The sequence below is a fragment of the Panthera pardus genome, unplaced genomic scaffold (genome assembly GCF_024362965.1).
Source record: "Panthera pardus isolate Hobbes unplaced genomic scaffold, ASM2436296v1 HiC_scaffold_24, whole genome shotgun sequence".
Classification (NCBI taxonomy): domain Eukaryota; kingdom Metazoa; phylum Chordata; class Mammalia; order Carnivora; family Felidae; genus Panthera; species Panthera pardus.
Window position 1 is genome coordinate 53,783,312 of NW_026526810.1, and position 15,917 is coordinate 53,799,228.

At 58.2% G+C, this 15,917-nt stretch overlaps 1 protein-coding gene across 1 annotated transcript in view; it reads left to right on the forward strand.

Moving 5' to 3' along the window:
• The window catches only part of SPTBN5 (spectrin beta, non-erythrocytic 5), a 46,160-nt gene that overhangs the window by 16,982 nt on the left and 13,261 nt on the right, over positions 1-15,917 (forward strand). The window contains exons 16-41 of the mRNA XM_053889167.1: positions 35-322; positions 1,304-1,544; positions 1,713-1,852; positions 2,028-2,127; positions 2,860-3,030; positions 3,584-3,748; positions 4,199-4,413; positions 4,802-4,988; positions 5,217-5,417; positions 5,673-5,789; positions 6,901-7,058; positions 7,452-7,587; positions 7,846-7,991; positions 8,769-8,883; positions 8,984-9,094; positions 9,311-9,490; positions 10,185-10,388; positions 10,565-10,714; positions 10,939-11,043; positions 11,441-11,608; positions 12,148-12,297; positions 12,419-12,610; positions 12,836-12,931; positions 14,565-14,680; positions 14,770-14,884; positions 15,680-15,793. Coding sequence (XP_053745142.1) covers positions 35-322; positions 1,304-1,544; positions 1,713-1,852; positions 2,028-2,127; positions 2,860-3,030; positions 3,584-3,748; positions 4,199-4,413; positions 4,802-4,988; positions 5,217-5,417; positions 5,673-5,789; positions 6,901-7,058; positions 7,452-7,587; positions 7,846-7,991; positions 8,769-8,883; positions 8,984-9,094; positions 9,311-9,490; positions 10,185-10,388; positions 10,565-10,714; positions 10,939-11,043; positions 11,441-11,608; positions 12,148-12,297; positions 12,419-12,610; positions 12,836-12,931; positions 14,565-14,680; positions 14,770-14,884; positions 15,680-15,793 — 4,081 coding nt within the window. The remainder of the gene's footprint in view (positions 1-34; positions 323-1,303; positions 1,545-1,712; positions 1,853-2,027; positions 2,128-2,859; positions 3,031-3,583; positions 3,749-4,198; positions 4,414-4,801; positions 4,989-5,216; positions 5,418-5,672; positions 5,790-6,900; positions 7,059-7,451; positions 7,588-7,845; positions 7,992-8,768; positions 8,884-8,983; positions 9,095-9,310; positions 9,491-10,184; positions 10,389-10,564; positions 10,715-10,938; positions 11,044-11,440; positions 11,609-12,147; positions 12,298-12,418; positions 12,611-12,835; positions 12,932-14,564; positions 14,681-14,769; positions 14,885-15,679; positions 15,794-15,917) is intronic.

A 15,917-nucleotide genomic window follows, 5' to 3' on the forward strand; every position in this document is an offset into this window, starting at 1 on the left:
GGGCACTGACTGGGCCGTGGGCCCCATCTCCCAGAGCTGAAGAAGCGGGCCCCACAGAGAATCAGTGCCTGAGAGGACAGGTGGAGACGCTGCAGGGGCTGCTGGAGCAGGTACAGCAGCACGTGGCCCGACAGACCAGGGCCCAGGCCGAGGCACGGACACGGCAGAGCTTCCTACAGGACAGCCAGCAACTGCTGCTGTGGGCGGAGGGCGTCTGGGCTCGGCTGCACAGTGAGGAGAAGGCGGTGGACGTGGCCTCGGCCCAGAGGCTGCTGATGGAGCACGGAGACCTTCTGGAGGAGATACGGCTGCAGCAGGAGAGGTCCGGACGGGAGGCGGGATAGGATGTGCCTCAGGCCGGCTAAGGCCTGTGGGGACAGGACATCAGAGAGGGAGAGGCAGGAAGCAGGGCATCACTCAGGGTTGTAGTCCAGGCTGGTGTCCAACAGGTGCTTGGGGCAGGCTTTAAGGAGGGGGACGTAACCACTGGTCCGGTGTCCTGAATGCTTCAGGGAGGGACACGGGGCAGAATCTGAACTTCCTGGAAGGTTCTGTCAAGTGTAGACCTGGCCATACCCCATCCAGGTGAACTTGATGGACTGTTTGAAATCAGGACAGCCTAGTCTCCCAAGCAATTCTGGGTAACCAGAATGGGAACCCCTGGAGTCAGATGGCTCAGGACCACCTCCCCTCCCCCCATGGGACTAAGACAGCCAACTCCTCAGCATGGCAAGGCCTCTCCTCCTGCGGGGACGATGCTACAGGTCTTCAGGCAGGCAGGGTCACCCGGTACAGTCTACAGGCTGTGCCCTGCACGAGAGATCCTGACAGGTAGCCAAGTGGTCACTGAATCCATCCCGTCCTTTGTGCTCGAGACTCTACAAATGGTTCAGGGCAGCATCAGCTCAGAGGAAGTGGAGCCTTCAAGCTGTGTGCCTGTGGGCCCTTTGTAAATACTCATGGCCTGGCAGTGGCCTTGCAGTCAGGCATGTATGCGGTTTGAGTGCTGTTTCTACTTGACTTTGCATCGGCATTGGGATGGTCCCCCGGAGCAAGGGTGTAACAAACCGGGAGCAGGGAAAGTATTGAGACCTCAGTAGTGTGCGAGGCCTGTTACGTTCTGTGCATCACTAGTGGGCCAGGGCACAGCTGCCCCATGGAACAAGTGAACCAGTGGGTCTAACCGGCCTCAGACCTCCTGCCAGCTACCCTTCTATCAGAGCTCCAAAATGACCCAGTGAGAGGGGAGGAAGGGGGGTGAGAAGGAGATGGGGTTTGACCACCTTCCTGTCGTCCTGGATAGGCTGCAGCAGCTGGAGGCCCGGGGCCAGCCCATTGCAGCCTCGGACTCTCCGGACTCCCAAGAGGTGGCCCGTGTTCTGAGGCTCCTGAGCCAGCGAGGCTGGGGACTGCAGGCCGCCTGGGAGCAGAGACGGCAGCAGCTGCAGGAGGGGCTGGAGCTGCATAGATTCAGCAGAGATGTAGATGACTTCACTGCCACTTGTGTCAGCCACGAGGCCTTCCTGTGGCAGGGCCGCCTTGGGGTAGGAAGTCTGGAATACAGGGCTGCGGTGATGCTTCCCCATCACTGGAGGGAGCTTTGAAGTCAGTAGGCAGGGGTGGAGGGGTGCTGGCGGCCCTGGGATGGCAGTGGGCGATAGGGTGCTGACCCCTGTCATCCCAAGCATGACCCCAGGTCTCTGCACCCCCAGGAGGATGTGGGGGAGGCCCAGAGCCTGCTGCAGCAGCACCAAGAGTTTGGACACCTGCTGGGCATCCTTGGGCCTCGAGCAGAGGCTCTGCGGGCACGTGGCGAGAAGCTGGCCCAGAGCCGACACCCTGCTGCGCGCAAGTGAGCAAGGCCGGTCTGGGCAGCGCCTACCACCCTTTCTCAGCCTACAAAGCCTGTGGCCCTGAGGCCGGGGGACAGTGTGGGGAGTGGAGGAGCGGCAGGGTGCACCCCAGGCTGCGGTGGGCCTTAGAGTGGAGCCCTCCCTAGACCCTCCCCCATTCCACCCGGCCTCCAGGGTCAGAGAGCAGCTGCAGAGCATCCAGGGACGGTGGACTGGGGTCCAGGAGAGGAGTGAGCAGAGGAAGAGGCAGCTGCTGGCCTCCCTCCAGCTCCAGGTGAGGGGGCCAGCCCAGGTGCACGAGGCCTCCCCAAGAGGAGTGCCTAGGAGTCTATCACTGCACTAACAGTTGTGTGCTCTGCAGAGCCCTTGATAGTTTCCAAAGCATTTTCCCACATGTTAGGTCGTTGACCCTCATAGCGCTTCTTGTGAGACAGGCATTATGGCTCAGATTTTTCCTGATAAAGAAAACAAGCTGAGGCCACACCGTTCAGAGTCAAGACTGGACCCAAAGTCTTGATAAACCTCCTTGCCATCCCTCATCTGACTGTGCCCCTTCCCCATCATTTCTGGCCACACTCTAGGCTCATGCATGGGCCACGGGCACCAGCTGCAGACCTAGGCTCTGCTGGATACTTGCTCAGCCCCCATAGGGGCTCAGAGCTGCACCAATCCACAGGCCTCCTCTACCATAAGCCTATTAGGAGAGAAATGATCACACATCATTTGATGTGAGCTGGGGGAGCAGGGACTGCTCAAGTGCTCCTCTTATCTGGGCACAGGACACCATGGGGCTCAGGCCATCAGTCCCCGGGCATCTTCCTACTGTGAGGGAGTAATGTGAGGGAGAAACATTTCTGTCCTGATCTCCGCTTCCCTGTCTCCACATGGGAGCAATAACCCCAGCCCCCCCTTGCACATAGGATTGGATCTGGGCCATTGGGAGTCTGTGAGACCCCTCCTCCTCAGCCCTGGTTGTAAGACCTATTTTCTCCCGGTTCTTGAGCAGAAATGGAAACAGGATGTGGCAGAGCTGATGCTGTGGATAGAGGAGAAGGGGCTGATGGCAGCACATGGGCCTTCCCAAGAGCCCAGCAACATCCTGCAGCAACTCAAGCTGCACAGAGCAGCTGAGCGAGCGCTGCTGGCCACCTACGGGCACATGGAGGCCCTGCAGCAGGTGGGGGCAGTGGACACAGGGCACAGGGCCTCCTCCTCCTCAGATTCCCAGCCCAGAATTCCCCTTCAGATTCTTTACTGCTACCTCGGACTTAGGATCCCCCAGATTCATCCTCTGCTCGGCTGGGTACCTCTTTGTCTTGGCACCCAAACCAGCCCAGAAAGTATCCATCATCTCTTCCCCACCAACCTCAGCTCAGCCCAGCCCACCCCACCCCCCCCCCACCCCACCCCCCCCCCCCACCCCACCCCACCCCCAGCTCCTAGGGCAGCTCCAATGCCTGCTACGTCTACCTGAACAAAGCCTTCTCTACCATAGTCTGATGCCTGCTCCCCCCGCTTACTCTGCTCTACTTGGTGGTATCAGAGGAAAGCCTTCTCACCTCTGTCAAGATTTGGGGCCACATGAAATTCTTGAGCCCTGGAAGCCTGTGGAACGCAGCCTGTAGCCAGCTACCCCTTCCCCCACCTCTGCCACCTGGGTCCAGCTTGCTGTGGCCGCTCATGGTACCAGCAACTCAACGAAACTCCCTTGGTCTTTGTGTCCACCCCAGGTTGGGAGACAGCTGTTGAGCAGCAGGCTCCATGCCCAGGAAGATGTGCAGGGCAGCCTCCAGGGCCTGAGTGACAAGTGGGAAGAGTTGAAGCACAAGATGGCAGAGCGTGGGGACCAGCTCCAAAAAGCTAGGCAGCAGACCCAGCTTCTGCGGCTGCTGCAGGTCAGCTGGAGGGACAGGGCACGGGAAGGAGACTAAGCCTGCACTGAGCCAGGCAGGGTGGGAGCAGGCAGGACAGGAAGGGGGGGGCGGGCTGCGGAGCAGGAGTCTGGGGTATTCTACTAACTCTGGATTAGCCCTGGGAAGTCCTGCAGTCTTAAGAGGCCTCTAGCCTATGGCAAGTTGAGCCTGGCTTTGCCCTCCTGTAGGCCAATACAGAATCGTCTCCTGTGTACCCCATGTGTGTGGTCACCGCAACTTGCATCCCCGTGGAGGAAGAAGCATGAGGGGACAGGAGTGGTCATGAGGCTCAGGGGGAAGGCGGGAGGTGGACGACGGTAGAGGCAGCAGGTCCTCGGTGAATCTGTTAAGCTGCAAGCAGCGTGGTGTCAGAGTCCAAGAACTTGCATGCCTGTACTCCAGAGCTAGTGCAGCACCTTGCACCTTCCTCAGGATGCCAAGGAGAAGATGGAGCAGCTGGAGGGGGCTCTGCAGAGTGCAGAACGAGGGCAGGACCTGGGCTCAAGCCGGCGGCGACAGAAACAGCACTGCCAACTGGAAAGCGAGAGCCAGGCGCTGGCCAGCAAGATGGCTGCCCTCGTCACCCAGGCAGAGCGGGGACTCACCTCCCAGACCGTCAGGGAAGAGACCCAGAAGTACCTGCAGAGGTACCCGCCTGCTTGTTCCATCTTTACTCCGCTGTGTGCCACCCCCACCATGTGAACGTGAGGATTGCTTCCACCCAGGGAGCCCTGCGGTGGCATCTGCAGGACCTGAGTTCTCCAAATCTCTGTCCCTTACAAGAGGGGTCATTTCTGGGATAGGAAGACCGGAGACCCCAGCTAGGCATGTCCAGCACCCAAATCGGAAGTCATACAGGTCAACTGAGTGAAAGCTTGGGCCTTGAGCCCTCTCCAGCCGCTTCCCCCTCACCAGTTGAGGCTTTGCCCCATCCCTACTTTGTTCCTCGTGAGTCCCTGGCTGGGCTACACAAAGCACCGAGGGTCTTGTCCCCATCTGTTCCCAGCATCTGCCATCTCTTCTGTGTCCACCCAGATTCGAGTCCCTGCGGGAACATCTGGCCACTCGGCACGTACAGCTGCAGGCCTCACTTGAGCTGTACCGGTTCTACCAGCTGAGCGACCTGGAGCTCAATTGGGTGGCTGAGCACATGCCCAGAGCCAGCTCCACCAGCTCCACCAGATGCTTGAATGGTGCTCAGAGACTTTGCCACAAGCATGAGGTAGTGCCCCCCATTTTCTCCCGGGATCCCTGACATCCCATTCCTAGACCTTAGAAGCCCTCTGTCACTGCTCAGGGTGTCCTGATTTCCAAGTCTCTGCCCTCAGTTATCCCCTGCCCAGGAGTGTTGTCTCGGTGGGGCCCAGAGCCGCATCCACGGCTCCGTTCCAGGCACCCCGTGACAAAGGGAACCCCAGAGGCGGCAGCTCCTCATGTTGTTCTGTGGCAGGTGCTCCAGGCACAGGTGAAAGCCCACCAGGGACAGGTGCAATGGGTGCTGGGTTCCGGACGGAGCCTCGCAGCTTCGGGACACCCCCAAGCCCAGAGTGTCATGGAGCAGTGCCAGAAGCTGGAAGGCCTCTGGGCAGAGCTGGAACGGACGTGTGAGGTACAGGCCCAGTGCCTGCAGCAGGCTGTTGCTGTCCAGCAGGTAAGATGCAGAGAGCTCACAGGATCAGGGGAAGTGGCAGAAGGGAGGCAAACTCTGTGAGTGAGGTGTGCAGGACTGGGACTCTTGGGGCACTGGGTCAATGGTGAGAACCTTGGCCCAGGAGGTTGGGTGGTCCCCATGTAGGCACAGAACCCTCTTTGTGCTGGCTGCTGGAGAGCCTGGCATCATGTCCACAAGGGGTGGTGGAGGGTCCTATGTGAGATCGTCGAGGTGAAGTGGTTTAATTCTTGGCAGTATTTTCTGGCTGCATCAGAACTGGAGGACTGGGTGAAGGAGAAATGGCCACTGGTGAGCAGTCAGGACTATGGTGGAGACAAGGCAGCCACTGCCAGGCTCATTGGGAAGCACCAGGTACCATGTTCCAGGCATCCTCCACACAGTCTGCACTAGGGTGTCGATGAGCCACGAGGAGAGGGTTGTCACATTCCCAAAAGGCACATCTACTACTAAGAGGCACAGAGCCCTGCTCTTGCTTCCTGACAACACGGCCAGTTCCTTTCCTGCCCAACCCCAAATCATGCAAGACCCTTGTTCCTCCCCAGTGCTCCCTTTCTTCAGAGGCAACACTTTGAAGAACCCCTGCCCCCCTTTTGTAGTCCCTTGACCAGTTTATACCCCTGTAGCCTCAGGATTTCTCTGCCTTCTCTTCTTCCTCTCGCCCCAGTACTTTGTCCTCGCTTGGGGTCACCTGTTCTAACCCTCTCCATGTTTTCCGCAGAATTCTCCCTCCCACACTTTGAATGTCATTCTTTGAGTTAACTAAATGCCCTCCAGAAACCTATCTTCCTCCACAAGCATTCTCTAGTTAAAGGGAGAGAGGCCTGGACCACCCTCCTCCTTCCTGGAATCGGACTCTCAGGATCACACAGCATTAGACCCTGCAGCAATGCTGGCTCGGGATGGTACTGAAATGTCCTCTTATCTGGGTATTATTTTCTGTATAGCCCTCATGGTCAGTGTTTCCGTGTTCTGTGACTGAGGACTCTTAGCCATTCCTACGGGGTGTGCCTGGAGCTGTGACCTCGTGGAGCTTTGGTGTCCCAAGTCATCCTGGGCAGCTCACTTACCTCTTTCCATCTGTGTAGACTGTATTGTTGGGGTCTAGTACAGAGCCTCCTGTGCCTGTGCCCTCCCTTCCTTTTAGCCAGCATTTTACCCTTTCCCTCCAATTACCCAGCATTTACCCTTCCTTGCTAAATAGTGAGCCCTCTGAGGGCACCATCATGTCTTCACTTTGATGGAACAGTAAGAGCTCCATCAGTATCGGGTAGGTAGATGGTGGACGCATGGCTGGACAGATGGGTTGGGGATGAATGGATGGGTAGATCATCGGGTGGGTAGATGGGTAGATGGCTGGGTGTGAGGATCAGTGGGGGAACAGATGGGTAGGTAGATGGATGTATAGATGAGTGAGCCACCCAGAGCTACCCTGAGCCTGGCACGGGTCCACGTGTACCGGCAGGCCCTACAGCAGGAGCTGGTTCTTTATTGGAGCTCCATGGAGAAGCTTGACCAGCATGCCCACACCCTCACTGGTCCCGGGGCCCCTGAGCAGCTGGAAGTGGTGCGGGAGAGGCTTCGGGAGCAGCTCCAGGCGCTGCAGGCGTTGGCAATCACACGGTAAGGGGCACCGTACCCACTCTGGGTACGGGGAGTCTAGCCACAGTGGACTGTTCCTGTACTGTGACTCTGAGTTGGAAGGAACCCATGGCCCCAGGCCCACGGAGACGCCTCAGATGAGTCCTTGTTGTGTGTTACTCACCTCCTTCCATCAAGTCCTCAGTGAGGCCCAGTGGAACTCAGCCCCTAGCTCCCTACGCTCTTTTCTTCCCCACATGTGCACCTTCCACTGCCCTGCACTGTCCTTCTTAGGCTGGATTCTTCCTGAATCCAGAGCCACAGGCTTGGGCAGAGACCACGAATAAACTCTTTCAGATTCCCTCCTTCAGCCCAGCCAGCTGCCCCGGGGGAATTATGCAACTGACTTGTGGGAACTACGGGCTGTCCCCACAGGGGCCAGGAGCTGGAGGGGACTCTGAAGCTGCATGAGTTCATGGGAGAGGCCGAGGAGCTGTGGAGCTGGCTGGCTAGCCAGAAGCAGGTGGCCAGGGAAGGGGAGAGCCTCGGAGAAGACCATGAGCACGTCCTGGTGAGAGGAAGGCCAGGGCTCGGTGGATAGCCTGTGGCGGGAGAGTGAGGGCAATGGGACAGCCTGGCGGGGCTGTGGAGAAGGGGGCCAGGGGGGTCATGAGCCCTGGCTGAGGACAGGCCTTCTGAGGAGAGTGTGCGGGCACGGTGGCTGTCCAACCCCTCATTGCCCGACGGTCATGAGCCACCTGCTTCCTGGGCTGCTTGCTGCCTCCCCAGCAGGGGGCCACTCTGTCACCCACTCCTTTCTTGTCCTCAGCACCTCCGCACCAAGTTTGCAAAGCTTCAGCGCCAAGTAGAGTTGGGTGGCCAGCGGGTGGCAACCTGCCAGCAGCTGGTAGAGAGCCTGCTGGAGCTCGGGCACCGCGCTGCCCCCGACGCCCACCAGAGGCAGCAGGACCTGCAGTGAGTGGCCAGTGGGCTAGGCCAGGGTTGCGGGTTTGGGGGGAGCGAGCGGTGCGGGCAGTTTCTGGAGTGCAAAGAGTGGGTAAGATGCTCTGGGGCCATGTTGGCTCTGCCTGCCCCCAAGGAATCTGGAGAGGGGGCCGGTCCCAGGGAGGCCGAGCGAACCCCGGGTGACCACGGCCTGCGGAGGGAGGCAAGGCTGGGTGTGCAGGTCAGGGAGTCCTGCCCAGACCCCCAGGGACACTTTTCCAAACCACTGGCTCCCAGGACTCAGGGTAGGAGCTGTGCAGTCTGCCTACCTGCCACCTGGCTGGTGTGCCCAGCCCCCCGCAGCCTGTGGCTTTGAGGCAACGCCATGATTTGTCCATGACCCCCAACATGGACACTGGCCATGGCGGAAGCCTTAACAGCTCATTGAGAGTGGGCTGAGTAAATGAAAAAAGGAGAGAAGATGCAGCCTCTGCCCTCAAATATTTATAATTTGAATGACATACTAAGACTGGAATATACAAGGTGGAAGAAGTACCACAAAGCATAGAAATCAAGTGGTAAGCATGGCAGCGGTGAAGGGCTGAATTCGTGGTAAAGCTAGAAAGGCTCCGGGAGGCAGGTTTGCAGGCAGGCCCAGTGGCAGGGAAGGGTGTTATAAAGGGGAGCTTTGGGCCAGTCCTGGGTGCAGCCCAGAGAAGAGGAGGGCTGACCAGACTAGCTAATGGTGGAATGAGATGCCGGGCCAATGGGTGACCTCCTACTGCTGTTCCACATGCCTGGGGACAGGGCTTCCTGGTCAGAGCTGCGGGAGCTGACCCAGGCCCAGGGCCACCGGCTCCAAGATGCCGAGGTCACCCTCAGAGTTCACAGAGATCTGTCGGAAGCCCTCAGGCAGGTCCAGGTATGAGCCTGAAGGGAGGAAGGGAATTCTTTCTAGAACTGGATCCGCCCCAGCCTCGGTGCCCCACCCTCTGTTCCTGATGACCTTGGCCTCTCCTCAGGAGAAGACCACAAGCCTCCCCAGTGATGTGGCCTCAGACCTGCGTGGGCTGGAGGCCCAGCTGAGGAGACACGAGGAGCTGGAGCATGAGCTCCTGGGCACTGGGCGGCAGGTGAGCCAGCCTGACGGCCTCTCCCACTCAGGCCCCTACAGGCCACTCAGGCCTGCCCGTCTCTTCCCCTGGGTTTTCTCCACTCCCACGGGGCCTCCACTTGGGCCTACCGTGCATGTCCAGGCATGGCCCAAGGAGGAGTCTGCGGGCCAGGCTGGCCCTTCAGCCTCTAGGAGGACATGACCCTTCCCTCTGTATGCTCCACCCTGACCCCAGCTGCAGGAACTGCTGGAGACTGCGAGCAGGGTACAGAAGCTGGGTCGGGGACCCCAGGCCCATGCGGTGCAGCAGAGGCAGCAGGCTCTGGTGAAGGCCTGGGAGGCCCTGAAGCTACACACGGAGCAGCGCAGGACTCAGCTGGAGCAGGCGTGCCTCCTGGCCCGTTTCCACAGATCAGTGAGGGCTCCTTACTCTTGGGCGGTTTGTGTGTGTGTGTGCGCGCGCATGTATCATGGTGCATGTGCATCATAAACGAGGTCCTCCAGCTCTAGAGGGAAACCCAGTATGGACATGAGTTAGAAGAGCATCAACATACCTATTTGTGAGTACCTGAAGTTTGCAAAACTTCTGTACTTTGTGTCACTGACCCCTCTTCATCCACGCAATGAGATGTTTGGACAAAAATCCAAGGCCCCTCTAGCTCTGTGTGATGTGTACACACATCAACAGAAGGCAGTTTATAAGTATTAAATTAGAAATCCGGAGGACAAGGTGAGTGGCAAGAGGTCATGGTGCCAGGAAAGGCTTCGTGAGACAAACAAGGCCTTGGCCCTTGAAGAGCAAGTGAGCTTGGAAGAGATGGGAGGGAGGAGAAGGAGTTTCTAAGCAGGAGGGGCACCAAAAGCAAAGGGTGATGAGTCTGGCAAATGTAGATGTTTAGTGGACCTGGAAGGATTAGGTTGGACGACAGCAGAGGAACCTGGTGACAAAAGGCCCCATGAGCCTCACCTGAGGCTCTGACCTGGGACAGCTCAGTTACTCTGATGTATGAGTGCATCTGGGCAGACTGTAGTTGGGCCTCAGAGCCCGGTTCTCTGCCACCCAGCCCAGATCTCACCCCACTCTCCCCCTCCATCTCTTGGGGACCCAGGTGCAGGAATACACCTCCTGGGCAGCCAGAGTGTGGCAGGAGCTGCAGGGAGAGGAGAGCTCCAGGGAGCCCAGCAGTGGCCTTCTAAAACTCGTCGCCCACCAACAGCTTCGGGCAGAGCTGGAAGCCCGGGAGGAACTGCACCAGAGGGCCTCCGAGCTGGGCCAGCAGGTGCTTCTGGCTGCAGGGACACCCATCAAGGAGGTGGGCCCCTTTTTCTGATGCCCCCCAGCTTGCCCTGACCTAGTCTGAGCCTGATCACCTCACACCCTGCCCCACTGTGCCACACCGGCCTCCCTTCAGAGCCTTCCCTCAGGACCTGCTTCGATCTTGTCCATGCGGCTCTCCCCAACGCAGGCTCCCCACATGCACATCCCCAGGTCCAGGAAATGCTGCAAGGCCTGCAGGATGAGCGGGAACAGATGTTCCAGGCCTGGGAACAGAAGGAAAAGAAACTACAAGCCATGTACCAGGAGCAGATCTTCCTCAGGAAGTGTACCCTCCTAGATCAGATCCTCACAGCCCAAGAGGCAGGTCCCCCTCACCCTGTAGCACCTATGCCCATGCTCCCTCCTTCCTGCTTCCTCTCGCTTCCACTGGCTTCCTTGCTTCCCGGGACCCTGGCTTTTTCCCTGATAGGAGGCCCAGAGGCTGTGTGCTGCCTTAGCACAGATGGCTGCAAATGGGGGTGGGGAGCCCCAGCTGTGTGGACAGTCCCTGAGGGCCTCTTTGACTTTCCCATGGGCTGATCCAGGTCTCCCTGAAAACAAGTGCCCTGGGGAGCTCAGTGGAAGAGGCAGAGCAGTTGGTGCGCAAACACAAGACCTTCCAGAAAGTTCTGACTGTCCAAGATGAGCAGGTAATAGATTCAAAGAGAACTTGGCATGGTCAGAAATTGGGGGTGACTGGAGGGAAAGGAGGCAGAGTCCAGGAGCTTTGGAGAATTGTAAATGGGGGACACGGAGTGATTGGTGCATACCCACAGGTAATGTTGATGTATGGGGGCAGCCTGTAGGAGTAGGGGTGCCTGGTTGGAACTGACTGAGCAGAGTTGGATGAGGGCCACACAGCAGGGATACCTGGCTCTACATGACTTGGTCACTGTGTAGCTGTGGGACTTGGTTCTGGCTTTCTGGGAGGACCAGCCAGCCCTGGGCCATGTCGGGCTGAGGGGAAGGCTTCCCTGTGAGCCAGCCCCTGCTTCAGCCTCCCAGTGTGAGAAAGCAGTGCACTGTGTCTCCGACCCTGCCCTGCAGGAGGCAGCTCTGTGTGAGCAGGCGAAGACCCTTGGGGGTCCCAAGGTGCAGGATGGGCTCCGCACAGTGCTAGAGCATCGGGCTCGAGTGAAGGACCTGGCGGAGAGCTGGGGACGTGCCTTGCACACCTCTCTGCTGCTGACTGGCTTCACCACGGCCGTGACCCAGGTCAGAGGGCCACCTCCAACCCAGTGCCTTTTGCTCGGGCCACATTTTACAGTGTACAGATGACATTCACATTCATAGGTTCATTCGGGCCTCACCGCACCCCTTTGATAAGGACACTGAAGTTTGGAAGGTCAAATGACTTTCCCAGAGGCCTTGCTGGGACCCAGGACATTTGATTAAGAGACACTATGAGCAGAGACCCCACTGCTTCCTGAGCTCATGAGGGCTAGGGCAAAGAGAAGAAAGGGGTAAGGGGCAGGGAACCGAGTATCTAGGGCCTAGGAACAAGCCAGCCTCGCCTCCAAAATGAGTTCCCACCCAAGGGCCCTGCCCGCCCCTTCCCTGGGGCGGGGGACCAGCCAGGCCTGGTACGCGTCTTCCTGGGCTAGAAGCACTGGATCTCATTTCCCAGGCACTGCCTAGCTCAGCTCTTGGGGCCAGCAGTCAACTACCTGGGCACAGCTGAGAGTAGATATGTGGGACTTCTCTATGGACTGAAACAGTATCAGCATTATGGGACATGTCCCCACCCCCACCAGGCTCAGGTCTGGATCCAGGAGCGAGTCCAGCAGCTGAAAGAGCCAATCTGTCCCGGGGACCTGAAAGATAACTTGAGACATCTGCGGAAACACCAGGCCTTTGAGGCTGAAGTCCAGGCCCACGAGGAGGTGATAATCTCTGTTACCAAGGTAACAGCCAGGCCCTTGGCCCCAGTCCTACCCCAAAGTGTGGACTCTCGGTCGCCAAAGGGAAAGGTCTTAAGCATGGGGAGGGGCGACAGGCAAGCTCTCCGGGTGTCCTGTCTTCCAGGATGGCGAGGCTCTCGTGGTACAGAGCCACCCTCAGGTAGGAGAAGTCTCCCAGAGGCTGCGGGTCCTGCAGGAACACTGGCAGAAGCTAAGGCAGGCAGTGGCTCTTCGGGGCCAGGACCTGGAGAACAAACGGAACTTCCTGGAGTTTCTGCAGAAAGCAGACCTTGCAGATGCCTGGATCCAGGAGACGGTGAGATACAGCTAGGCAGGAACAGAGCTGGAGGTGGGGCTGAGGAGCTGAGAGATGGGGGTGAGGAGCCCCAGGCCTGCAGCTCCCTGGCTTGCCGACAGGCAGGAGCCCCATCAGGAAGTTCCCCAAATCTCCACCTGCCCCAATACTGCCCCAGGGGCTGGGCACACATGGGGCTGGGACTCAGAGTGCCTCCCACAGACCCTCACCCCTCGGCCTCGGCAGGAGGCGATGGTGGACATGGGCGACCTGGGCCAGGACCTTGAGCACTGTCTGCAGCTCCGTAGGCAACTCCACAAGCTCCGAGGAGTCTGGGCCCAGGTATGGGGGCCCTGCGGGGCAGAGGTCAGCCAACTCATCCCCAAAGGCCACTTAAAGGCTCAGAGTAGTGACCCCGCGTGGGTCTTACCCAGCTCGGTGCTTACTATCTGCATGTGCTTAGCCAGGCCCCCTATCTCACCAAGCCTTAGTTTCTTCATCTTTAAAATAGGGATAACACCTGCCTCCTAAAGGGAGCATGTATGTGTGGTGGTGGTTACCGGAATCTACACGTTATAAAACTGCAGAGAACTGTTCCTCCCTCCCCCCTCCACACACAGATACATGCATGTGGAAACTGACAAACTGAATAAATCCTGTAGTCTGGTTAATAGTTGTAAAGTCTAGGGACACCTGGGTGGCTCAGTCAGTTAAGCATCCAACTCTTCGTTTCTGCTCAGGTCATGATCTCGCAGTTTTGTGGGTTCGAGCCCCAGGTTGGCAGCACGGAGCCTGCTTGGGATTCTCTCTCTATCCCTTTCTCTCTGCCCCTCTCCCACTCACACTGTCTCTGTCTCTCTCAAACTTAAAAAAAAAAAAAGTTATAATGTCCATTTCTGGTTTTCATGTTATGCCACAGTTATAAAAGATGTTCCCCTTGGGGGTAGATGGGGGAAGAGTACGTGGGACTTCTCCATTCTACTTTTGCAATTTCCTGTGCATCTGTAATTACTTCAAAATTAAAAAAAAAAAAATACACGTGTAGTGGGTAATCCTTCAACTGCAGCTGCTGGGACCCCTCATTCAGCCCCTCACCTTCTCACCGCACCCCCCCACGCATCCCCCAAAATCTATTTCTCTTATGTGGAATAGATGAAAGAACTTAGGCAAATGTAGTCCTACTCAGGTGTTAGAGACCAAACATGCTAACCTCCTCCCTCTTGATGTAAGTGTGTATGACATTTGACAGGCTGCAGTGCCCCAACCCATGCTGCCCTTCTCTGGTGGTGGAATTCACAGCCACCTTGACAGACGCTGGGGTAGAAAGAGCGCCAGAGAGACTCAAGGAGCTGGGCTCGAATCCTGGCTCTGCCACAGATGAGCCACGTTAGCCTCTAAGCTCTGCTCTGGCATCTGTAGGAGAGGAACCCCCTTCCCTGCCCAGCTCGCATGAGACACTTCCTAGGGAAGTGCTTTGGAAATTTAAGCTCTACAAGCTGCCTTTCCCAGGGGCAGGACACCTGCAACCCTCTCCCTACCAGGGACCTCTCCCCCTGGACCTGTAAGCCCCTCGCAGTGTCGGAGCAGTGGCAGCCTCAGCCTGGTGACTCCTAGGGGTGGAGACAATCCAACACCAGGAGGCCCACGCTCGCCATTTCATTCCACCCCTTGCTTTGCTTTTCTCATCCTGAGAAGCTGTGTTTTAACTTTAAAGCTTCTGTTAGTCACCGCGTGCCTGCCCACCCACCCTGCCCAGTTCTGACCCAGGAACATATTTTCTAGCCTTAGAGATGACACCGGGGCTGCAGGCCCCAAGTGCATCTTGCTCACTGCACCTGGCATGGGGTGCAGCTGTCTCCGCTCCCCAGACATGTTGCTCCTCACCCTCTCTCAGGCCCAGGCAGCCCCTCCACGTGCTGACTGCATTGCCAAGGCAGGGCTCGGGATGGGTGCTGCCAGTGACTTCACCCTGCAGGACACAGTGGATGACACCCACATCAGGAGCATCAATGACTTGTCCCGGAAGCTCCAGAACCTGTGCCCTGAGCAAGTCAAGACCGTCTGCCAGCGGCGACACCAGCTGAACAACAGGCCAGTCCTGGAGTGGGAGGCGGTGGGGCTAGGAGAGGGAGGCAGGGGCTGGAGGGCCACCTGACTCAGCCTTACACCCTCCTTGCCAGGTGGAAGAGTTTCCATGACAACCTACTCCGGTACCAACGGCAGCTTGAAGGGGCTCTGGAGACACACACATTGTCGGGAAAGCTGGATGACCTCACTGAGCGGATTGGGGAAAAGGTAAGTAGTGAAAGACCACAGCAGCCGCCTGGGGGCACGCTCACCGGGAATCTACATGGGTCTCGCCTTTGGTCTCTCTCTCTTCAGCTTGAGCTACTGGAGGGAGATACTGCTAGGGGTCCGTCACGGTGGGGGTGGGGCTGTGCCAGGGGCTCTCAGGATGTCAACTTTGGGCCCCAGAAGCCCCCATTGCGGGCTCGGAGGCTGGCCCACCTGGCTTCCAGAAACGCTGTGAGTCAAGAGGCCAGAGCGCCACCACCCCCAACGCACCCTTCCCTCTGTTGTCCCTGAGTAAGTGCAAAGCATGCAGGAGGTTTGCCCCGGAGCCCGTCAGCAACCACGGAGAAACGTGGGCTAGATGTTGCCAGAGGTGAAAGTGAGGTTGTGTGCCTCCCGGGAAGTCCCGTGTGGCGCAGATGGTGCCCTGTTCTGGGCATGCAAAGGGCTCTTGCCTTGCTGTCCTTACTCCTGCAGTTCCTGCCATAGCCAGCCAGGCCTGTCCTGTGTGTCCATGCTGTCTGTCCATGCCTAGCTCTCCCCAGAGGAATATGAGTCACAGGAGGCTCCCCCCACAAACAGAGATTACTAGATCAGAAGAAACTCCATCCCCTAGTCTCTCCTGGGAATCTTCCTCCTTCACAGATGGAAGGGGCCTCTGGTCAGTTGAGGGCACTGGGAAGGGAATCAGGCTGGGTACTTGCTTTTCACGCAGAAACCCCACGGTCCCGGTGACCCACTGCAGTGAGGGAGGAGCTGGGGCAAAGGCGAAGCCAATAATGCTGCTTTCCTTCCCAGGCCGCCCTGGTCCAGGCCCTGGACTGTGGGAAAGATCCGGAGAGCGTGCAGAGGCTGATACGGAAACACAAGGAGTTGGAGCAAGAAATGGGCCTCATCCAGGCCCAGGTGGAGGTGTGCATCTGGGTATGGAGGTGGGCCCAGGCCCGGGGTGCCTCCTCTGTGGGACCGTGGGTGGGCATATACAGGGCAGGAGGGCTTTGGTACCTGAAAGCCAGCAGAGTGGGTACACCCCCTG